General features: G+C 40.9%; 1 protein-coding gene across 4 annotated transcripts in view; it reads right to left on the bottom strand.

Moving 5' to 3' along the window:
• ccdc181 (coiled-coil domain containing 181) overlaps positions 1–24247 on the bottom strand; it is a 30921-nt gene extending 6674 nt beyond the window's left edge. Inside the window, exons 1-4 of one of the 4 annotated variants that reach the window (XM_078559676.1) lie at positions 24026–24247; positions 11480–11609; positions 8564–9511; positions 3513–3659 (exon numbers count right to left, since the gene is read on the bottom strand). In XM_078559676.1, coding sequence (XP_078415802.1) covers positions 3513–3659; positions 8564–9511; positions 11480–11593 — 1209 coding nt within the window. In that variant the 5' untranslated portion in view covers positions 11594–11609; positions 24026–24247. Of the gene's footprint in view, positions 1–3512; positions 3660–8563; positions 9512–11476; positions 11610–24025 lie in introns of all 4 variants that reach the window. The other 3 variants (XM_078559675.1, XM_078559679.1, XM_078559677.1) reach the window with 3 other exon arrangements.
• Between the last annotated feature and the right edge of the window lie 1644 nt (positions 24248–25891).

Below are 25891 nucleotides of genomic sequence, written 5' to 3'. Positions count from 1 at the left end.
CTGATTTCTCTATCCAAATGGTATTACAATCTGATGTACCTCCCTCCATCTTTCATTTGCTGAAACATGATAAGGCCTCCCTTTTCTCATTAAACATTACCCTTAAGCTAATAACATTCTGAAATACATTTTGCCCCTGTTTCCAAGTAAACTGTCTGATATAAATGTTGTATTTGCAAATCCATTTTCTGCAATTCCACCAACCACCTTGAGTTAAACACTTCAGCTGAATTGTTTTCCAGTCTTTCTTCCTGAACAATGTTATTAAACACAGTGTCAGCTAATTGGATTTCCACACCTTCTCCCTGCCTTTGAACTTCCTGTTCTTCTTGTTTCAATCTATGAGCCTGTGATCTCATTATCACACAATCTGGAAACAACCCAGAATGCTTTTTCTGCAACACTTCTGTTGAAGACATCACTACAGGTTGCTCAACTACCATAGGCATCACCCATATTTGTGATCCAGCTATATTATTACCCAAAATAAATTGAACTCCTGCAATGGGCAATTTTTCCACCACTCCAACAGTCACTCCAATGGTCACTTCGCCTGTTTTCCACTTACGCTTTAAATTTATCTTCCACAAGGGAACAGGTTTAGCAACTTCATGAGTCCCACTTATTATCACCTGTTCTTGCAATACTTCCTCGGAACAATAAATATTCCACAACATTTAAGGATTGACTAGCCCCTGTGTCTCTTAAAATTTTAAGATCATTACCTACACATGGAAAGACTTTCCCTTCACATACAAAATCTTTAAACAATCTGCTCCTCAGAATTCTCTTGGGTAATTTGTGAACACATTCCCACGTCTTTACCTATCGCTGATTCTTCCTGTTTTACCTGCATACAAACCACTGGTTTTCCTATGCCTGATCCTCAGAACCCACCGTCCTTATACTTCCATAACTTTTCTGTACCCCTATAATTCCAACTGATTTTCCCTGCAATTTCCAGCACACACTGACTTTGTGTGCCCAACTTTATTACAATGAAAACACCTCAATTTTCGAATGTCACTTCTACCCTCAGCACCTTCCTTTTTATTCTGAGAAAAAACTTACTGCAAATTTCCACCTCCTCCTCTTCCCTGAGTACCCACCTTCCTTTCACCTTCCCACTTTCTATCCTTTTCCGATTTGAAAGGGTAACGGAAAAAAGGTTTGACTCTATGAACTAACTCATAATCATCAGCTATCTCTGTTGCTTGTCTTACCATTTGAACCCTCTGTTCCTCCACATGAGTTCTCACTACCAAAGGAATTGAATCTTTAAATTCTTCCAAAAGAATTATTTCTCCAAGAGCTGCATATGCTGTCTCTATCTTTAATGTCTGTATCCACCAGTCAAAATTATTTGTTTTACTCTTTCAAACTCAATATAAGTTGCCCAGGATGTTTTCTCATTTTCCTAAATTTCTGCCTGTATGCCTCAGGAGCCAACTCATATGCACTCAAAAAAGCCTTGCTTACCACATCATAATTCACCAACATTTCTTCTGACAGTGGAGCATAAACCTCATGTGCTCTACCCACTAACCTGGATTGTAACAACGATGTCCAGTTTTCCTGTGGCCTTTTCATTTGTTTAGTTATCTTCTCAAACGAAACAAAGAATGGTTCAACATCTCTTTCCTCAAACTTTGGAAGAGCTTGTACACATTTAAACATCTCCCCATTCAGTTTTAAGTTAAAGGTTTTTTCATCATCAGAATTTACCTCAGAATCTGATGTCTCCTTTTTAAAATCCAGATTTTTAAGCCGATATTCTCTGTCTCTTTCCTTCATTGTCTCTTCCATTACTAACTTATCCCTCTGGGAATCAAGTTTTTACGTTTCCATTTCTTTTTGAAGTAATCTCTTTTTTTCCCTTTCTTTTTCTGCTGCTTCTAGTTCATTTCCAATTCTTTTTCTTTTTTGTTTGCCTTCAATTCAAGTTTTCTCAGTTCCTTTGCTTGTTCAAATTCAAGCCTCTTCATTTCTAATTGAAGTCTCACTACCTCCAGCTGTGACTCACTGGTGTCAGGTATCACTTCCAACTTTAAATGTTGTGCTATACATTCAATTATATCTGTTTTCTTAGCCCCTGCTAATTGCTTAACCCAAATTGTAATTTATGCGCCAATTTAAGTAACTTAACTTTAGTTACCTTTTGTGAACCGACCAAAGTTATAACTTCAACTCCCAAGCAAGTCTGAACAACTGCCAACGCCATATTACAGTCTCACCTGTCTTCTAGATGGTAGCAGTCGTGGGTTTGGAAGGTGCTGTATAAGGAGCCTGGGTGAGTTTCTGCAGGACATCTTGTAGATGGCACACACTGCTGCCACTGTTCGTTGGTGGTGGGGGGCGTGAATGTTTGTGGATGGAGTGTCAATCAAGGGGGCTGCTTTGTCATGGATGGTGTCATGCTTCCTGAGTGTTGTTGAAGCTGCACTCATCCAGGCAGGAGAGTATCCCATCATACTCCTGACTTGTGCCCTCGTAGATGGTGGACAGAATTCCGAGCCTCTGACCTGCTCTTGTAGCCACAGTATTTATGTGGTTAGTCCAGTTCAGTTTCTGATCAATGGTAACACCCAGTATGTTTGATAGTGGGGATTCAGCAATGATAATGCCATTGAATGTCAAGGGTCAATGGTTAGATTCTCTCTTGTTGGAGATGTTCATTGCCTGACACTTGTGTGGCGCGAATGTTGCTTGCACGAATATATTTTAATTTCCTCTCCCACAATTAACAAGTCAATTAAATTACACCTAAACAAAAATTTCTCATCTGAACATTAAGCAGAATTTTATTCCATTTCTGCTGTAGTAGAAAACAAAGTATGAGGCTTCTGTTCCCTTTGTTTCTTATTTGAAGCACGGTAAATTGGTATTGGTGACATATAATGGTGTGATGACATTGGTAGCGTTGTGTATTTTTTTGTGTCATAGTGGAGTGGGGTGGAATTTTACTTGAGTTTCCAAAGAAAATGGCCTCTTTAATTCTCAGCAGGGTCTTTGACCATTTCTCCCAATGGGGGTATCATAAAGTGTAATAAAGTGATTGTCTTTATCCAAATCACAGATCACTTGGCTTTAAGATAGAGGTTTAAATATTTCTTAGTTCTGCGTATGCAGTTTACTATATCACAAAATCTATCCATTGTATATTACTGCTGTTTCTTAAAAAGTATTACAACCCAACCATTACAGCCATAAGCTGTGATTTTGCTTCATTATATATTGCAAATCTTTATAAATGGAGTGCAACTGCTTAAAATATCTATTTTGAAAATTATTAAGGATTTTGAGAACAAAAGGTAGACACAATTTTTTTTAAAAGAAAGGACAGTGAAAAAAAGTAAGAAGACAAAATGGATACCATCCCTTTCACAAGTGAAGGTTAAGGTTCCTACGGTTACAATCGTAATCAGGGCCAGATTTTCCTGTAGTGTAACTTGGACTTAAGAGTTCAGAATAAGAAAGTTTCAGAATAAGTACAACATTTCTAACTACAGTACCTTACTATTCTTTCTTTCTAGTTGCTTTGCACATTGAATTCTCCTTTCTTCTTGGCGCTGCTGTTTCTTCTTCTGAAGCCAGACCCCAAAAGCTATCTTGTTCTCCTCTTTCTTCTGCACCTCTTCTTCAATTTTTCTTGCTCCTGCCTACACAACAAATTATATTTAACTAAGATATAGGACATTCATTCATCATCAATTCCCACAGAACCACTTTATCGAATCCGCCTTGGGGTTTATACATCTAATTTCTCCCTTCTCACCTACAGTAGTTTCTAGCATTGTACAATCTTTGAGAGATCATTAAATATTCACAGCCACCTTACTACACATTTTTCTATCAAATTACAGTATTATCAGAATTTGTTAACATTAGCTCAGTGACCTTTTTTTAAACTAACAATTTACATGAAAGGCCAAAGCACATAATCAAGGCCAATCGCAAAAACAGTAGGAGAGATAAATTAAGAGATAGTGTTGAAAATGAACTTTGAATTGCAAAGCCTAGGTTGTGGGAACAAAAGGAAGTCTCACAGAGGTAAGGAGTTCCAAGGTCAGTTCCATGGTTTTGAAGTCCAAGGGAATACTAAGTTTAAATAAAATAGTATTGTGTCTTGAAATGTCATTAAACTGTAGGGTCTGAGATGGATTTGCATTTCACTCTGCCCAGTGACAATGGAAAATTTGAATATTCATGTACAGAGTTCCAGCAGCTGGTTAAATTTTAATTGCAACAGTCAGCTAGAGTCTTATCACTAAAACACGGAGAATTAAATTTAAAAACTGCCCAGCAGTAGTTTAATCTAATTTGATGCTGAGCTTAGAAACCTATTAATGTGAAGTAGTTTCAGAGTCCTTGAGCCAGAATCTTTGGGTCCTGATATCATCGTGTGCATCCCGACGTCACCGTGTGTCATTCAGATCCTCAGTTCAGGTCGAAAATGGATCGTGTCCACAGGGACGCGATGTACAAGTCTCTAGATAAAGGGGGAAAAAACGTGCCCAACACTGCCCTCATACTGATGGCCACCTTTGTGTGCGGCTGCATCAAGCTGTGCGTAGACCCTTGGTACGCAAACACCAAGTGTCATTACGTGCTGAGGTTCTACCTTTCCCCGGTGTTACGAAGGATGGGTCTGGCCACGCTGCCGTGGAACACTCCAAGTAGTTGGACTTTGCCGTACCACCTGTCCCTCGTGGAAAAATTTATGCAGAGAAACACCTTTGACCACAAGTCGATCAGGCAGTGGTCAGCATGTAACGTCTTAGAGGCCCTGCAGGGAAAGGAGAGGGTGGATCCAGTGGGATGGTTACCTGAGCAGACTGTCAAAGTCATTTGGCAGAATGCCTCATCGCCAGAACTTTCCAACAAGCACCAAGACGTAGCTTGGCTGGTGGTGAGAAAGGCCTTCCCCATCAGATCCTTCCAACACGGCAGGAGTCTCACCCCCACTGCACGTTGCCCTCGAGGTGGCTGTGGTGGAGACGAGACCGTTGTTCACCTCCTTGTGGATTGTGCCTTTGCAAATAAGGTCTGGAGAGAGATGCAGTGGTTTCTGTCGAGGTTCATCCCGAGCAGTTCTGTGACACAGGACTCTGTGCTCTACGGGCTGTTCCCAGGGACACACACCGAAACATCAACTGCAGCTGGAGGATCATCAACTCAGTGAAAGACGCTCTTTGGTCTGCCCGAAACTTGTTGGTCTTCCAGCGCAAAGAGTTGTCCCTGACCGAGTGTTGCAGACTGGCACATTCCAAAGTCCAGGACTACGTGCTGAGGGACGCACTAAAGCTTGGGGCAGCTGCCACAAAGGCGCAATGGGGAAAGGTCGCTGTCTAAGACCTTTCTGCCACAGTGCACCGAGGGGCTGGGAACTGTTGAGAGCCCCTCGGGCTGTACAGCTCAAAATGAATGTATGCATTGAATATTAATTGTATTATGATTGTATTGAAGCACCTCAGAGTGCAACATGATGTATGTTGATAACCCCAATTGTACTGTCTGACTGCCTGTAATGACCATATTGAAATGATTGTAATATTCATTGATTGTGTTGAAGCACTCGTGACCCATGTGTAAAAGTTGAATCTGATTGCACTTTTTGTGATGGCAATTTAGAAATGTTTTGTAATGTTCTTTCAGATATTTTATGAATAAAGTATATTTTATGAATAAAAAAAAATCCTCAATTCGGCGGGCGCACACCGGAGTCGGCTGCGTGCGCGCTGAACTGTCAAAGGCCTATTAAGGCCATTTAAATTCCAATTGAAATAATTAACTGAGCTGCCCGTCCAACCTTAAGGCGAAGAGCCCAGGCAACCTTAGCATTTATCATGAAACCTCATCCACAGACGGGATGAGTTTTCATAAGGTTTTAAAACATTAATAAAAATTTTTAATAAAATTCATAGACATGTCCCAGCTCATGTGACACTGTCAAATGAGGGGACATGTCTTTAAATTTTTTTTTTTCCTTATTAAAATTTTTAAAAATCAAAGTTATCTCCCTGAGACAGTTCTGTGCCTCAGGAAGATTTCTGCGTTCTTTCACGCACATGCGCGAAAGAACTCAGGCCCCAACTCAGCCTACTCCCCCCGCCAGCACAGGTAGTGCTCAGTGCTTCCGGGTGCACGTCACACTGGGCGGGCCTTAATTGGACCGCCCACGTAAAATGGCGGCACGCAGCCAATCATAGGCGGTGATTGGCTGCACGCCCACCCGTGCCCGCTTCCGCCCAACCCCACTCGATGGGGAGAAAATTCTCCCCTTGGTTTCAGTAAACAGGGCACCAGCATGACTTGGAAAATTTAACGTTATTTTAAGTTTATGCACGTTAGAAACCATACAAAAATTATCTCATGAGACTAGAGTTAAAATAGGTATATGAAACAGAAACAGCAGAAAAAATAGTTGTGTGGGACTTAGGAAAACAACAGTCAAAAATTCAAAGGAGCAATGACAATAGCAAATAGAAAACAGAGGTCAAAAAAGTGGCAACAGAAGTTCAGCCTACATGAGAGAAATATCAAACACTACATTTCTTCTTGTACCCTGTCTACAAAGCACTGGCTACTGAAATGAGTGATCCATATTTGGAGTGGCCTTCCACACAGGGAGGCAAAAATCCTGAAATTATTTAAGAAACAGTGGACATGTAGATTTTTTTTATTCATTCATGGGATGTGGGCGTCGCTGGCTAGGCCAGTATTTATATTAACTCTAGTCTCATGAGATAATTTTTGTATGGTTTCCAAGTCATTAGAGCCAATCTCTAATTGCCCTTGTTCAGAGGGCATTTAAGAATCAACCACATTGCTGTTGGTCTGGTGTCACATGTAGGCCAGACCAGGTAAGGATGGCAGATTTTCTTCCCTAAAGGACATTTACTTTAATAGATATGATCTAAGGTTGGTTGAATGGGCTTCTTCATGTTTATCTATTTTGAGATTTTGAATGCAAGAGTCTTTAAATTGATGTTAAATGTGATTTTCAAATAATATAGTGTAAACAATCTTCGATATTGAATTTTAACATAATAGTGTGGCACACCTTACTTTGATACATCTTGGCATATATTGTGTTTCATTGTACTTGATGAGCATTGCTTTTTCTAAAATAAAAGGACAAAAATCTAACTTGTCTTTGTGGTTTACAAAAATAAAATGCACAATCCTCACTGTATTGTGTAGTCTGTCTGTCCTTCATATTCATACTGATTTACATTATATATTCTCCTACTTTTTCAGATGGTTGTTTGGAGCATGAAATACTTTGCCACAGAGATGAGAGACTATTTTGTTTCAAGGAAGAATTGGATAAACTTTTGTAGCAGAGAAAGATACAAGGCAAGGCATTGAAAACAAGGTAGCAAGATAGCTTTGGATTGATCTAGCACAAATAAGGCAGATAGATAAGCCAATGTCCTTCTTGCTGTGCTCTAAACCTTTACAGTTCTAAGAATAGCAAATGCAACATCACCAGCCACATAGAAAACAAAAGAAAATCCCACATTCTCAAAATACTATTTTCACTGAATATAGTACACAATAAACAATAAGCATCAATAAACAACTTGCTTCAAAAGAGCTTGATTCACATAGCTTTAATACGAACACACGAAATAGGAGCAGAAGTAGGCCACGTGGCCCTTCGGGCCCGCTCCGCCATTCAGTAAGATCATGGCTGATCTGTTTGTGTTTCGAATTTCACATTCCCATCTACCCCCGATAACGTTTCATTCCCTTGCTTAACAAGAATCTATCTACCTTCACCTTAAAAATATTCAATAACCCCACCTCCACTCCCTTCTGAGGCAGAGTTCCAAAGTCGCACAACCCTCCGGGAGAAAAATTTGCTCATCTATGTCCTAAAAGGGCGACTCCTACTTTTAAAACAGTGCCCCCTAGTTCTAGACTCACCCACAAGAGGAAACATCCTTTCCACATCCGCCTTGTCGAGACCGTTCAGGATCTTATATGCTTCAATTAAATCACCCCTCACTCTTTCATCTTCAGTGGAAACAAGCTCAGTGTGTCTAACCTTCCCTCATAAGAGAACCTGCATTCCAGGAATCAATTTAGTAAACCTCCTCTGAACCACCTCCAATGCATTTACATTCTTCCTTAAATAAGGAGACCAAGACCAAAACTGCACACAGTATTTGAGATGTGGTCTCACTAATGCCCTGTATAACTGAAGCATAACATCCTTACTTTTATGTTCAATTCCTCTTGTAATAAAGGATAGCACTCCATTAGCCTTCTTAATTACTTACTGTACCTGCATACTAACTTTTTGTGACTGATGCAGTAGAACACCTAGATCCTTCTGCACCTTGGAATTCTGCAGCCATTCTCTGTTTAAGTAATTCTCTGCTTTTTTATTCTTCCTGCCAAAGTGAACAACTTCATTTTCACAGATACTCCATCTGTCAGATTTTTGCCCACTCACTCAATCTGTCTGCAACCTCATGTCCTCATCACAACAGTTTCCTACCTGTCTTTGTGTCATCTACAAACGTAGCTACCATGTCAAATATGCCAAATTTACCTCAGTCTTAAGTTGTTCCTTCTTTTGAGTTCGCCAATTAAGCTCCTTTTGTTCTGAGGTATTCAGGTGGGTAGATTTGGGAGACATTATTGCAGATTGGACCCTTCGAGGTAATACCCTTTGAGCTCCAATCTTTTGTGTATTAGCTGCAGAAGTTGCTCGATCCTTTGGTTCATCTGGTGGTTTTGGGACATGAAGTATTTCTGTTGGAGATGAAGATAAACTGCTCTGACTGCTTGAAAGGTTGTTTCCTTTAGGATTATCTGAATTTAACGCATTGGAGCAGTGAGATTGTTTACACTCATTTTCACTGAATGCAACAGCGATCTGAGGTAATAAACCTTGACTTTCAAAATCCTCTAAACTCATTAGTTCAAATTTTCCATCTTTTTCGATTAATACTTTTTTGTCTTTGTTTTTTTCCTCATCGCCTTTATTTCCTGCATTATCGTTTTCCTTCTGAGCATCATTTGAAATGCACATTTCAGACATCTGACCTGTGACCTCTCCGTTATCCTTTTCTATCTCAGAAAATTGCGCAGGGGGGACCTCCAAGTCAACTAAATTGTCCTTGAACTTCAATCTGCGTTCTCGATTTTGATCTATGGGATCTTCATCCAGTAACTTCTTGTTGGCTTGCTCAATCTTTTCCATTATGTAGCGTTTTACTTCCTCAGTCTGCTCTTCTCCTTCCTGCTGATCCTCCTGCTTTAATTCCTGGAATGAAGTCTCACTATCTGAATCTGATATGGGATCAGGTTGATTGACAGTATCTTTACTCACTCCACTGATGACCTCTGCATGGTTTTTAAAATCTTTATTCCGTTCACATGATTTTTCTGCAGGACTTCCAGATTGTTTCTCATCTACTGCACTTTTCTTTTTTCTTTCCTCATAATCCAGCTCTTTATCAATTTTGGCTTCAATGTCTTCATCTTCTTCGTAATCCTGTGGAGAATCGAGCATTCATCTGAGTAAACCTTAATATTATTTAATTTATAGAATGATCATGGTGGTGTTGGAAAACTTAAAATTTATCAACTATTTGGAAACAGACCTTATATTTTAAAGTGTTAATGTAAACTCTTTGCTAGCTGATATGAATTATTGCTGGGAAAACTACATCCATCTAAAGTTGCTTGGGAAAGATTTTTCCCTTATTCATTATCACTGGCAGAAAATCTAGCAAAGATTACATCTCATGAATGGCCAAAGTGGCAAAGAAGGAAACTAAACAAAACAAACATTCTGGGAAAGATCAATAGAGTAAGAAAAAGTATTAATGAATGGCATATCAGATAATTTGAATCAAACAGAGGACGGGTGGGTCGAGCAGAAGGGCCAAACGAGAAAAAATGGAAGGAAATTACAGAAGAGAGGTGGATGGAGGGGGGCAGGATGAGTCGGAGTGGGAGGTGGAGACGATGCAGGGGACGGAATGGGCGACAGAGACGGTGTGGGGGGGGGGTGGGTGCGATGGAGACGGTGGAGGTAGACAGAGATGGGGGGAAGGGTACTGAGATGGTGGGAGGGGAAGAGGACTGAGACTTGGGGAAGGAGAGGACGGAGACGGTGGGGGGAGGCAGGATGGAGAGGAGGACAGAGAGAAGGACGGAGAGAAGGACAGAGAGGAGGGGGGACAGGATAGAGAGGAGGGGGACAGGATGGAGGCGGGGTAGGACGGAGAGGGGGGTGGACAGAGAGGGGGGTGGACAGAGAGGGGGGTGGACAGAGAGGGGGGTGGACAGAGAGGGGGGTGGACAGAGAGGGGGGTGGACAGAGAGGGGGATGGACAGAGAGGGGGGTGGACAGAGAGGGGGGTGGACAGAGAGAGGGGTGGACAGAGAGAGGGGTGGACAGAGAGAGGGGTGGACAGAGAGGGGGTGGACAGAGAGGGGGGTGGACAGAGGGGGGGGGGTGGACGGAGGGGGGCTGGATGGAGGGGGGGTGGACAGAGGGGGGGGTGGACAGAGGGGGGGGTGGACAGATAGGGGGTGGACAGAGAGGGGGTGGACAGAGAGGAGGGGTGGACAGAGAAGGGGGTGGACAGAGAGGGTGTGGACAGAGGGGGGGTGGACAGAGAGGGGGTGGACAGAGAGGGGGTGGACAGAGAGGGGAGTGGACAGGGGGGGGCGGTGGACAGAGAGGGGGGAGAATGGAGGGGGGAGGACAGAGGGGGGGAGGACAGAGTGCTGGGAGGGTGGAGAGCCGGGAGGACGGAGAGCTGGGAGGACGGAGAGCTGGGAGGGTGGAGAGCGGGGAGGAGTAAAAAGAAAAAGAGTGACAAAATGACATAAAAGAGTTCCATAATTTTAGGTGCTGACAAAGAATGTGTTACAGTAATGATTCGTGTTAATTTCAGCAATGATGATTCAGAACGGAGGTTTGCATATTTAAAGTTTAATAGAAGCAGGACATTTCTGAAACCAATTCATGACAATAATATTGATTTTCAAAAAAAGTTAATATAAATGTACTTATACCCAAAGGATTTAGCTTGTTACTTGAAACAAAAACTAAGGCAATTTTGAATCGAAAAGAGACCATGAAATTTAAGGGAAAACACAAACTTGATTTCAGCAAAAATGATCACAAAATGTAACTTCAAACAACATTTTAAACTGATCATAATTAAATAAGCTGTGATATTTGCCTGCATTAGTTTCCATTTTGTTTAACACTTGCAAATACTTTTTTTTTGAAAAAGATATACAGCAAAATAGGCTGATATTTATATGCTGTGGAATAAATTGAAAAACATGTCTGTCAATTCTATGTGCTGGATTAAAAAAAACCTTTTAGGCAAGAAAGATCTTTACAACAAGATTAATATCTACACTCCTAAGGAAGTAGTTGCGCCTCACTAGTATCATACATGTATCTGGTACAGCGTACACAACTGTTTTCACTTACTACCTCTGGATCTTCATCACTATTTTTTGTTTCTTCATTGATCAGCCAGTCAAGGTCTTTTTCAAAGTCATCTTCATATTCTTCAACTTGTGAAGAAACACTATTCTCTTCGCTCATTTTTGTTTAGCAATTCCTTTAAGATTGAAAAAAATCCACAATGAGGGCAAGATTTACCACTTAAACAATGCTATTTTTATTCTAGGAGCTATGCAGGATTTCATGACACATATGTCCATCAATATAGGCCAACTGACTAGATCTATGGAGCAGATTATCTCACACACATGATAATGTACTGCAAATCATATCTTCAATATCAAGAAGCACATATACAGCATGTATAGCTTATGGTCTGCACAAACTGCTCTTCTGCAGTGTCAAGATAGTGATGATGTATTATCTTTTGCAAAATATGCTAGTTGAGCAAGGCCTCAACATACATGAAAGTGATGAACAGCAAGCCCCAGGGATAAGCAAGACAAAGTGAGACACAAGGATAATGTTTTTCTGCAGCATTAGAAAATAATCACTGCTTCCTTCAGCTGAGATCAGGAAATATCTGGGGGAGAGGTGTCAATACACTCCAAAGTGTATGCAATGCTGTAGTTTACTCTAAAGGAATGGCACTTCACTGCATCTGAAGGCTCATTACTGTTTCTTCCCAAGAACTTAACAGGCATCATCAGGATCACTATCAGGTTGCAGGTAGAGTCTAAGGGCTGGAAGGATGCAGAGGAAGAGAGAGAGAGAGGGAGAATTCTGGCAACATCTGTAGAAAAAGTATATACAAGAGAAGATAAGATCTGCGTAATCTTTCACTTTAAAAATATTGCTCCTTGAGTATTTGTAGCCTCAGCTTAGGAGACAAAGCATTTACACTTCCTATATTGTCATTATATGATGTACCACATGGTGATCTTGTAAGAGAGAGCCCAGCACAATTTAACCCTTATAGCAAGATGGTTGGAACCTTACAAGCAAGCAAAGAACAATGAAATCCTAAACAGAGTATTGGGTAAAATGTTGTCAAATACTCAGAAGCCTTCAGATGCAGTGAAGTGCCATTCCTTTAGAGTAAACTATAGCATTGCATACACTTTGGAGTGTATTGACACCTCTCCCCCAGATATTTCCTGATCTCAGCTGAAGAAAGCAGTGATTATTTTCTAATGCTGCAGAAAAACATCATCCTTGTGTCTCACTTTGTCTTGCTTATCCCTGGAGCTTACTGTTCATCACTTTCATGTATGTTGAGGCCTTGCTCAACTAGTGTATTTTGCAAAAGATAATACATCATCACTATCTTGCTTCTCTAATCAATACTATGACACATCACCTCCCAATCTTCAAGACTTCTAAGCACCACTTAATGAGTAGCCTGATTTTTCAGGAGCCTCAGGATAGTGCTCCACACTCCTAGAGACTGACAGAGAGAGACAGAGGCAGAGACAGAGAGAGAGGGGCAGAGGGAAACAGAGAGAGACAGACAGACAGAGATTGACACAGACAGAAAGAGAGAAAGCACGAAAACAGAGACAGCAGGAGCACAGAGAGAGCAGGAACAGAGAGAGCAGGAACACAGAGAAAGCACAAAAACAGAGAGAACCGCAGTATTTATATGGCTAGTCCAGTTCAGTTCCTGGTCAATGGTAACCTCCAGGATGTTGATAGTGGAGATTCAGTAATGGTAATGCCATTGAACATCAAAGGGTGATAGTTGGATTCTCTCTTGTTGGAGATGGTCATTGCCTAGCACTTGTGTGGCACAAATGTTACTTGCCACTTGTCAGCCCAAGCCTGGATATTGTCCAGATCTTGGTGCATTTGGACTTGGACTGCTTCAGTATCTTGAATGGTTCTGAACATTGTGCAATTGTCAGCGAACATTCCCACTTCTGACCTTATGATGGAAGGAAGGTCATTGATGAAGTTGCTGAAGACGGTTGGGCATAGGACACTACCCTGAGGAGCTCCTGCTGTGATCTTGTGGAGCTGAGATGACTGATCTCCAGCAACCACAACCATTTTCCTTTGTGCTCCAATCAGCAGAGAGTTTTCCCTCTGATTCCCATTGATTCCAGTTTTGCTAGGGCTCCTTGATGCCACACTCAGTCAAATGTTGCCTTGATGTCAAGGGCAGTTACTCTCACTTCACCTCAGGAGTTCAGCTCTTTTGTCCATGTTTGCACCAAGGCTGTAATGAGGTCAGGAGCTGAGTGGCCCTGGCTTCTCCAATCTTTTAACATCACTGAAGTCCCTCATCCCTGAAGCCATTCTTGTACATCTTTTCTGCATTCTCTCTAACACCTTCACATCCTTCCTAACTGTTAAAGATCAAGGTGTAGCAAAATGTACTATTTTATTAGATTTAGGTTTACACTAGCACTATAGTGAAAGCATAAAACTAAAAACCTACACATGTAGCTGACAGGCAAATCTGTAAAATGTTAACAAATTGTAAGGCTGTAACTGTCGTCATATAAAATAGCCTTGGATAATTCTAATCTTCTAAAAGTTACATCTATACGTTTATTCTTTTCAGTATATGTAAATAGATAAAATAATTGATGTTATGTCCTCAAATCTCGCAGTGGAGTCTTTGCTATGGTGAGCAAATAATACCTAGTGTAAAAGCAAAAGTGATGGTGATGTAATGTTCTTATAGTTAAGCTAAAAATGAAACAACTGTGATGTGAGGTTGAAAGATATTGGAATGAGGAAGGAGAAGGAGAGGGGGAAAGAAAGGGAGGAAGACAGAGAGAGGTAAAGAAAAGAGAAAAGTTTGAGCTGAACTGCATATGTTCTTCTGTAGCAAGCATCTTTTGTAATCTCCAGTGTTTCAACCTCATTCTTGGTACATAGATAGAGGACAGAGCCTTTGTCTATGTTTTCATAAAATATATATTTCCAGCTTTACCTGTGTCTCTGCTGCATCAGGTAAATGCCAAAGTGCTCATAGCAGGGTGAATATCTTGGTAGAGCTACTGTGCTATCCTGCTCACATCACTGTACTGAAAATTAGTTAACTGCTTAGAAGGCGTCTTCTGTCTGCTCAGAAAGAGTTAGAATTATAAAATTTTACAGTTGTGGCCACTTCAAAGAGCCAAACAATAGTTGAGGTCACTGTGGATTTCCCCTCTAGGTTAGGTGGGTAAGAAATAATACAACTCCGGAATCAATCCTGGTAAACTTTGGACATTGCAATGCATCAGGGAGGGGGTAATTTACCTGGACACTTTCTTCCAGGAGGCACACCCCTTAGGCTAGGTGCTTCAAATTTGGTCCATGGTCAGGGACAGGATTGTGTGACTGTGAGCGAGGCAGTCATAGGGATCCAGAGGTAGCATTGGAGGAACCTCAGCTCTTGCAATTGTCCAAAAGGTTCAAGGTTCTTGCAGCTTGTGTGAATGACAGCAAGGACTGCAGGGAGGATGAGCAAACTGAAACCACTGACGCAAGGAGGCATTCAAGTTGGGGGGTGGGGGTGGGGGCGGGAAGAGTTAAAACGAATGTAGTTGTACTAGGGGACTGTATAGTTAGGGGGCTAGGTCCAGTTCTTTACAGCCAAGAGAGTGAGTCCTGAAAGCTGTTTTGCCTGCCTGGCACCAGGGTTAAGATGCTGGTTTATGAGGCCTGTGTTCTCCGTACTTTATAGCAACCATAAAAAGAAACTCAACAATTTTCATCTTCGTTGTTTGAGGTGCATTCTCGGCATCTCATGGGACGACAAAATCACAAACGTTACAGTATTTTCAAAGGCAGATCATCCAATTATGTCAACACTCATCAAGCAGTAGTGATTTTACTGGCTCAGGCATGTTCGCAGGATGGAAGACAGATGCATTCCTAAGGATTTTCTGTATGGCGAGATAGCAGGAGCCAGAAGACCAGCAGGATGCCTAAAGGATGCTTGGACATGAAGGTGCAAAACATTGATTTTCACACCTAGGAGACACTAGCCTATGACAGAGAGAATTGGTGACATCACCTGTGGGTCTGCATGCGCCACCATGACGATCAAGTGCCTACAGTGGCTTGATAACAGGAGCCAACACTGAAAAAAAATTCCACAATGACAGCTGATAACCACCTCATATGCAGAACTAGTGGCAGAACCTGCCTCTCATGGGTTTGTCTCTTCAGCCATCAGAGAAAGTGCATCATATGAAACTATCTCATCCCCAATGGATTTGCAGTATGTCCATCATCTTTGTAGATAGAAGGATGCCAACAGCGATATTGTTTCTTAACATGACCATGCCCTATGTAGCAAATTTTTAGAATTCGTTACAAGGTGCATATGGTTATAATTTTAAATAAATCTAAATATAGTACAAATTTCGCTTAACATACAATTAAATTGCAGCTTGAAATGTTTTTGTGAAATTGAACTACTTATCCTTCAGAATTAATGTATTGAAAATAAAATATTCATGAAACTTGTGCCACATTTAAATTAAATTTTACGATGGCAAATATTCATATTAAATCTCTTACTGGATGGTTAGTTTTAAACCATAGAGAGAATATGAAAGCTACTGTAGCTTTCCATTCCAAAGAAATGTCAATCAGATCATTTCACTATAGGATCTTGAATCCTCTTATATTTCAACATGTATATGCATTTAATCTTTCAGTTGCATCACCCAAAAGTTGTAAAATTAAAAAGAATGAAAGTTTCCCTCGGTTTTTTTAAACCTCTGTACATCATCGCTGTTAGAAAAATACAATCCTAGTTCAGGCACTACATTTATTGACCAAACCAAGTGTGCATAGTCTCATTTTAGTGTGAAGTTTAATTAAGATAAACAAGAATTCAATGCCTGCATGCAGGTCCACATTCTGTAATAACACTCAAGTTAGCTTGAATAGTTGACTAATGCTTTGGGGGTTAAGAAATAGTGACAGATTGATGACTTTATGCTTGCTAATTAAATTTGGCATTTAACACAATTGCACTGAGCTAAATCACTCCTAATTCAAAATAATCTTCAAATCAAAATTACTCACCCTACACAGACCACTTTTCCCATAGCTTATTAGCAAAGAATACAAACGTGTAGGATAAACATTTGAAATGACATAGAAATTAAATAGTATTTATTCCAGGAATGGAAAAGTCACGTAGTAACAATTACCTCTCTATTTCTACCCTCAACCCCATAAAAAAATCTTCCCCTACACTACATTTCACATCATTCACCTTGATTTCTAAATGACTACTCAATGACGTATGACAGTGCCACTCTGTGACCCATTGGTTAGAAATGTCACAGTTTGACCCGAATTGAATTCCCTGATGATTTTCCTTCCTTCCATCAAACAGGAAGCTTGCCTTTGATGATGTCAAGAGGCAAGATTAACAATTCATGTGCAATGTATAAATCTGCTTCATATATCAAACATATGGTGCCACAGCAACTGATTCCGGGGGGTGCCAGTGGGCTCAGTAAGCTGGACTGCCGGTGTGGATCAGATTGGTGCCAACACCACGGGATTCGATATCTGTTCCGGTTGGGGTGAATTCGGGACCTGCCTCATTGCCCTAACTATGGTGGAGGTCGTGGCGCTGTTGGTCACACCTGCCTTCAGGCGAAGAACTCAACAAGAAGACAACAAATATATGTGAAGTTTATAAGTTATGCAGTACCTAAATTAAAAATTAAGTAACCACTATCTTTGAAACCAGAAAGTAAGTAGGTTATTATAGATGCTTTTGAACATAGAAGAGTAAGGGACTAGAATATTTTCTACACTTCACCTGGCTAGGTTCAAACGCTATTACCACCTTTAAATTGTTTACTTTAATCAACTGTCGCTTAAATTTTTCTACTCTAACTGCTCTCCCAAACAAGTATACTCCACACATTCAGTTCCCTCTGGTACTTAAATCTAAAGTATCTGCACATATCCCTCTTCTAATCCTGAGTCCCTATCCTCTTATTTTAAAGTCTGCAGCAATCTTAAACATGATTAATAGCCCAGATTTTGCTGTAGCAGGGTAACTAATGCCATTTGGCATTAGTTATGTTTATTTGTGCATGGTTAGGTTTTTTTAAATGTTGTGGGGCAAATTGCTGGAAGTGCAAGCTGATAAAGGCAAGATAAACAGGGCTTTTGGGATCTGAGCGAACAGAGCAACCAGATCTCTAAAAGGCAAGTATCACTTAATCAAATTTATTAGGATGAGGAAATAACAGACAATTGGCGAAAGAAAAAGGAATTAGTAATTTTCTTGAAAAAATAAATATTAAAGTGTATGTGGGGGCTCAGTCGAGTAAGTACAATTATACTTGATTGTTCAAATGAAAAAATATTGCTGCCCAATTGATGGACAAATGTCCTGGCTCTGTAATTTTACATAGGATTCTAAGATAAAGTTGTACTTTGATCAAATACTGTATATCTTTGTACTAAACTATTTGCATCTTTTTTTGAAATACTTAATTACCTCTGGTGTGCATCAAGGATCTATCCTTTGCTCTCTCCTATTTTACAGCTACATGTTGTCTCTCATAAACGTCATCCAAAAAACATAGGATGGAATTTTCCCAAATTTGCACGAAGTGCGGTAGTGGGCGGGCAAAATGGCGTTCCACCTGCCGACCTTCCACCATGCAGTATCGTCCTGAGCTGGCCACATTACTTATGCATTCCCAATTGTGCACAATTGCTACATTTGAAAACCAAAATTTCAGCACACAGCTGGAGTAATTAAAACAACACTGAGGTTGCTATGACCAAAGTAAACACAATGCTTTATTATGTTGCATGTCTATACTTGCACTCTTAGTAAATAATGCATTATTCAAATTACTTTAACATACATGAATACAGTAATAGAGTTGCTCTTGTAGCTACAGTTGCAGAGGGAAGAAGTTTGAAGCCCTTTGCACAACATAAGATGCTGAACTTTACATTGCCAGTACTTTCTGTCACCTGGAAGTGGAAGCTTATAACAAAGTGTACACAAAAGCAAAAACTCAATAAAATGTAAAACAAATAAAATGTGTTTACTCATACACCAGCAGAGGGCTTGGCTCAGTTAACAAGGGATATCAAAATATCTTAAAGGGTACAATAAAAGTTCCTTAATGGAGACATAGATTTTTTGACTATTTTCTCTTTATTCATTGGCATTGAAAAACATTGAATGTATACAGATCAAATGACTAGCTAAGCTGATGTTTTTCGCAAGTCAATATTCACATAGTCTGAATGACGAGCAATTAGGATGTACTGTTGGATAATGAGGCTAGAAAATATTTACTTAACAGTAACTGATTTCTACTTGTCCCATTCAAAAATGTACATTATAGAACCTCATACTGTAACAATACCAACGTTCTAATGTATCCACCAATTTTAGAGGGCATATGGGCAGGGGAAAAAAACTACATTAATTGAAGTACAGGTCCATTTTACTACCTAGTTAAGTGGCAGAATAAAGCAAAAGGAACTTACATTTATACAGCACCTTTAATAACCTCCGGGCCTTACAAAGTGCTTTACAGGCAATTAATATTGTTGCAGTACAATTGCTTATAGCTTATAGTGAATGCAAACACACAGGCAAATCTGCATACACAAAGTTCCCACAAACAGCAATAAATCAATGTTTTAGTGATCTTGATTGAGGGACAAATATTGGCCAGAACTGGGAGATCTCCCTGCTCTTCTTCCAATAATGCCATGGAACTTTTTATGTCCACCTTAGCGTATAGTCCTCTGTTTAATGTCTCACCTGAAAGTCAGCAACTCTGACAATGCAGACTTCACAGAATCACAGAATTTTAATGGCACAGAAGGAGGCCATTCAGCCCATCGTGTCTGCGCCAGCTCAACAAATGAGCATTATGACCTAGTGCCATTGCCCTGACTTTTCCCCGTATCACTGCATGTTGTGTCTATTCAAATAATCATCTAATGCCCTCTTGAATGACTTCCCTCAGTACTATACTGATGTATCAGCCCATATTATCTGCTCAACGCTCGGGTGGAACTTGAACACAAAACTTTCTTTTAAAGGCAAGGCTAACAGAATATTTCAATAATGGCCAAGCACTTTATTAACAACGTCACCATAGAGGACATGAAATTAAACAAAAATTGATGTTAGTCATTACCTCAACAAAAAAGACAGGTTAACATCAAACTGACAAAATCAGTTGGAGACACAACTTTTATTTATTTATTTTTATTCGTTCACGGGATGCGGGCATCACCGGCCAGGCCAGCATTTATTGCCCATCCCTAATTGCCCTTGAGAAGGTGGTGGCGAGCTGCTTTCTTGAACAGCTGCAGTCCATGTGGTGTAGGTACACCACAGTGCTGTTAGAAAGAGAGTTCCAGGATTTTAACCCAGCAACAGTGAAGGAATGGTAATATAGTTCCAAGTCAGGATAGTGCGTGGCTTGGAGGGGAACTTGCAGCTGGTTGTGTTCCCATGTCCTTGTCCTTCTAGGTGGTAGAGGTTGTGGATTGGAAGGTGCCGCTGAAGGAGCTTTGGTGAGTTCCTGCAGTACATCTTATAAATGGTACACACTGCTGCTACTGTGGTAGAGTGTGCGAATGTTGAAGGTGATGGATGGAGTGGCAATCAAGCGGGCTGCTTTATACTGGATGGTGTCCAGCTTCTTGAATGTTGTTGAAGCTGCACTCATTCAGGGAATTGGAGAGTATTCCATCACACTCCTGACTTGAGCTTTATAGATGATGGACAGGCTTTGGGGAGTCAAGAGGTGAGTTACTCGCTGCAGAATTCCCAGCCTCTGACCTGTTTTTGTAGCCACAGTATTTATATGCCTGGTCCAATTCAATTTTTGGTAACCCCCAGGGTGTTGATAGTAAGGGATTCAGTGATGGTAATGCCATTGAACATCAAGGGGCGATGATTAGATTCTCTCTTGTTGGAGATGGTCATTGCCTGACACTTGTGTGGCGCGAATGTTACTTGCCACTTGCCATCCCAAGCCTGGGTGTTGTTCAGATCTTGCTGCATGTGGACACAGATTGCTTCAATATCTAAGGAATCGCGAATGGTACTAAACATTGTGCAATCATTAGTGAACATCCCCACTTCTGACCTCATGGTGGATGGAAGGTCATTGATGAAGCAGTGGAAGATATTTGCGCTTAGGACACTACACTAATGTCCCAGGGCTGAGATGAATGACCTCCAGCAACCATCTTCCTTTGTGCTAGGTTTGACTCCAACCAGCGGAGGGTTTTACCCTGATTCCCCAGTTTTGCTAGGGCTCTTTGATGCCACACTCAGTCAAATGCAGCCTTAATGTCAAAGGCAGTCACTTTCACCTCACCTCTTGAATTCAGCTGCTTTGTCTGTGTTTGGACCAAGGCTGTAATGAGGTCTGGATCTGAGTGGCCCTGGTAGAACCCAAACTGAGCATCAGTGAGCAGGTTATTGCTGTATAAGTGCCACTTGGTAGCACTGTCGAGGACATCTTCCATCACTTTGTTGATGATTGAGAGTAGGTTCATGACAGGGTAATTGGTTGGGTTGGATTTGTCCTACATTTTGTGGTCAAGAAATACTGGGGCAGTTTTCCACGTTGTCGGGTAGATGCCAGTTTTGTTGCTGTATTGGAACAATTTGGCTAGGAGCACTGCTAGTTTTGGAGCACAAGTCTTCAGTACTACTGCCGGAATGTTGTCAGGGTCCATAGCCTTTGCAGTATCCAGTGCCTTCAGCCGTTTCTTGATATCACGTGGCATGAATCAAATTGGTTGAATACTGGCATCTGTGATGCTGGGGACCTCAGGAGGAGGCTGAGATGGATCATCCATCTAGCACTTCTGGCTGAAGATGGTTGCAAATGCTTCAGCCTTGTCTTTTGCACCGATGTGCTGGGCTTCCTCATGACTGAGGACAGGGGTATTTTTGTAGCCTCCTCCTCCTGTTACTTGTTTCATTATCCACCAAGCATGGTGGTGGTGCCACACAAGATGACAGAGGGTATCCTCAGTGTGAAGGCAGGACTTCATCGCCACAAGGACTGTGCAGTGTTCACGCCTACGAATACTGACATGGACAGATACATCTGCAACAGGTAGATTGGTGAGGTCAAAGTCAAGTAATTTTTTCCCTCGTTAGTTCCTTCATCACCTGTCTCAGACCCAGTATAGCAGCTGTGTTGTTTAGGACTCCGCCAGCTCGGTCAGTGGTGGTGTTAATAAGCCATTCTTGGTGATGGACGTTGAAGACCACCCCCCCACCCCCCCCTCCAAACTACATTCTGTGCCATTGCCACCTCAGTGCTCCTTCCAAGTGGTGTTCAACATGGAGTAGTACTGATTCATTAGCTGAGGGGGTTAGGTTTGGGGGGGGTGGGTGGAGATTGTTGGCTGTAGGTGGTTGTTATAAAAGTATAATAGTTTTCAAAATAATTTTCTGGTTTATTGCGAAGTAGGCTTTTGGGTGTAAGTATAGGTGGTTCTGTCTGTGTGATTTAATTACATTTGGAGTCAAGTAGACTGCAATCTTTAAATATTCAAAAGAAGCCAGGTGTAGAAATGTGCTTGAAATGCCAATGAGTAAACATGGATGCTGGCTTAGCATGTGAGGTGTGAAGGGAATTTGCATTTTTAGAAAGATGAAGAAATTGTTGGATTTCAAAGGATATGTTAGTCTGTTTACAACTAGTCAGATAAGCAAGGCTAAGGAGTGTGTTTATTTTTCTCAAAGGTTACTGAAAATATTAGCAACATAAAAGTTTTTATATTATGAGGAAGATACAGTTTCAAAGACATATGGAACAATAGAATTTACATATTAATGAGAGAGAAACATATATAAAGGAGAAAGGCTATGCGAGGAGAGGGCCACGTAAGATCTAACAGGAGTGCGTGAAACAGCTTTCAAGTAGTCTCCAGCCATTTGCGTATCAGTCTGCTATGTAAAGCAACTGAAATTGGGGAAGCCATTTGGAATTTCACTGTCAAGTGGGTACTGTGTTAACTTGCTGGTTTTGTTTTAAATCTAAAATCTATTTTGGACTGTTGCCTTAAAGCGGGTGTGTAAATGGGAGTCAGGTCAGTTAGGAATTTTAGGATTTCTTATAGTAGTAAGTAATTGTAGTCTTATGTATGTACTTGAAATCTTTTATTTTGTTAATACATATTTTAAGTTAATTTTAAGATTTATAAAGGTCTTGGTGGACTCATTACTTCTGAATTCAGTGCATACATCTTCTCGTAATAAATACATATTGCAAAACCATTGTGTTGGCGAGACCAAATTTCTCTTGTGGATTTGGTCCGCCTGGCACACATCATCTGCCATGTCATAACAGTAGTAATCAGCTTGAGGTTTCCTTGCCTATGTTTGATCTGATGCCATGAGACTTCATGTGGTCCAGAGTCAATGTTGAGGACTCCCAGGACACCTCCTTCCCACCTGTATACCAGTCTTCTTCTGGGTCTGTCCTGCCAGTGGGACAGATATTGGGCTGACTAAGACATGGCATCTCCAATTTAACAAAAAGTACAGTAACATGTAGAAGTCAACAGTCCAAGCACACTACTTCCACATAGGAGGTCTGCTGTCAACAATAGCTTGAGAAAAATTAACCAATTTATGCTGAACAGATATTGTATCAGTTAAATTAGGTGCTTAGTAATCTGAAGGCCAAAAGAATTTGAATAATTAACATATGAAAAGGAAGGAAAAACAGCACATTGTGGCTATTTTTTAAATCAGAAGGCTGAATTGTGCTCAAAAAGGAATATATGAGAGGTACTGTCCTTGTATTTGATTGGAGCAATGTAAGAGCCTAAAAACAGAACATTCAAACAAACAATGATGATTGTGAGGGAAGGGATGTTAAAGTGGGAAGGTAGAGAGAGAGATCAAAATTATACCTACAAACAGAAGAGATGTGTCCAACAGTAAGTGGCAGTTCCATCTACATTTAGTTTCCTCAGTATTGAAGTGATAACTATGAATGAGTTAGATTACACTAGATACATGTAAATATGTTCCACCTTTTAAATGGCCTGGCCAGCAACACTCACACACCAATTTTTAAACTTAATATTTGAATATGACCACTTAAAAGTGGTTATCTTAAAGGAAAATATTGCACATAATAAGTAATTAGTATATGCAAACCACATGTTAATTTTTAAAACTTTGTAGAATCGTAATTATAGCTCAATAGCACAACAAGATATGACAGCCGCACAGCAATACCCCATCAAAAGTTTTGACAAGTAATTGTCACTTCTCTTTCCTTATTTTGTTTTAAAGCAGCATCCAAAGATCAGAAGGGGAGCCGAAGCCATTAATAAATAATAACCCGTTAATAAATTAACTTAAACTAAAATCATTTGCTAGTTAGTGCTCCAAATGGAACACTTTTTAATTCAATAATTTGGAACACTCAGTAATTAATATATTGTTACTGTGTATTTAGTGTTTTGGATCCATAAAGAGGATAAGGAGGTAAGATAGCCCGGAGTTTCGGCCTGTGATCAGTGAGCTGCGCCGAACACTCTCTGGTGTAGGATGGGGTTGCTGCTGTCACCCACCTGTACATGGCGACCTCACTGTACCGTGCGCTGCCCCTCACTCTCCCAGCGACCGCCCGGCTCCCGCTATAGCTGCCGCTCGAATGCTGCGTTCAAAATCCGTTCTCTTCCCAACAGCTGCCGGGTGCGAGCCCCCGGTTATCATAGCAACAATCCCTAAGCAACGGAGACTACTGTCAGCTCATATGACGCATTGGGTTGCTAGGTTTTGGCGGCAGCCCCGAGGTGCGCTTGCGCCATGCTTGACCCCGCCCCGGGAGGGGGGGTAGGAGCTGGGAGAGTGAGAAGAGCGTGGCCTCGCTCGCGTGTTTCATAGCTGGCTGCCATCAGAAAGTGGTGTAGATAATGGCGGAAACTTCACCCGAGAGATTTGACTAGAATCGTGTTTTTTTTTTAAAAAACACGAACAATGTAAATTGTAAGGTGAATGAATTAATCCATCTCCCGGTCAACAAGACACAGGCCCTCTTTCAAGTATGAGGTGGTATGCATGGGGAAAGGAGTGTGCAATTCAGAAACCCTCCAATTATATCGAAGTGTGGTCCATCTGCTGTGGCGTTAGACGGGGAAGGCAAAGATATTTTAAGGGCAAGTGGGGTGAATGTGTGCAGATAATGGAACCAAGTTGAATTGAGAAGAAGCCAGGTAGGAAGATGCACATGATACAGGATGGGCAGGGAGAAGCTTAGGAACACCAGAGGTCATTCTGCCTTTCAAGCCCGTTCTGCCATTCTTCAGATCGTGACTCCTCAAATCTATTTGCATACTTTTGATTCCATACCCATGTTTTCAAATCCCTCCAGTGCTTCATTTTCCCCATCTCTGTAACCTCCTACAGTCCTGTGGCTTTCTGACATATATGAACTCCTCTAATTCTGTCCTTTGCACATCCTCAATTTTAATGGCCCCACCATTGGTGGGTGCGCCTTCAGTCTCCAAGGCCCTAAATTCTGAAAATCCCCTCCTGAACGTCTCTGCTTCTCTACCTCTCTTCATCTCTGATGCTCCTTAAAATCTATCTCTGCCCTAATATCTCCTTATGTGGATTGGTGTTAAAGTTTGTTTGCTAATACTGCTGTGAAGCACATTGGGCTGTTGTATTACATTAAAGGTTCTATATAAAGACAAGTTGTTGCAGTTGTCTCTTCATATGCTTCCCTCACCAAAATCTATTGACCTCAGTTTCGAAAAATTCAATTGATCCAACATCCACGTGCTTTTGGGGAGGCAATTCCAGATTTCCATTACCTTTATGTGAAAAGTACTTCCTGATTGCACTCCCAAATGGACTAGCTCTAATTTTAAGATTATGCTCCCTTGTTCAGAATTCCGCTGTATCTACCCTAGTGATTGCCATTTTCGTTTTAAATATCTCAATTAATGTTATAGAATGGAAGTCTAAAATGATGGTTTACCATAGAGTGAGAGACAATTCTATTAAAAATTAGTTGAAATGTTTGTACAGCAATACACACAGTGTCTGTAATAAAACAGAATGACTGGAGGCAATCATGGGTTGGGAGGAACCAGGCATAGTAGGAATTACTGTGACATGGAAAATCAAGACTGGAAACTAAACATTGCTAGGTATAAGATAGAGAGGGAAAACGGGGAGATGGAATAGCTGTACTTATCTGGGATAACATAATTGCAGTAGAAAAAAGGAATGCACCTATTAGCAAGACAAAAATAGAATCCATAGAGACAGAGATGAAAGATAACAAAGGATCAATCACATTAACAGGTGAAGTCTACAGGCTACCTAATAGTGGAAGGGAGGTGGAGGAAGAAATATATGGACAAATTAGGGAATTGAGTAAAAAACATAGAATAATAATCATTGGGGATTTCAACCTGATATTAATT

Source organism: Cetorhinus maximus, chromosome 16, assembly GCF_964194155.1.
Source record: "Cetorhinus maximus chromosome 16, sCetMax3.hap1.1, whole genome shotgun sequence".
Lineage (NCBI taxonomy): Eukaryota > Metazoa > Chordata > Chondrichthyes > Lamniformes > Cetorhinidae > Cetorhinus > Cetorhinus maximus.
This window is presented reverse-complemented; position numbering and strand designations above follow the sequence as displayed.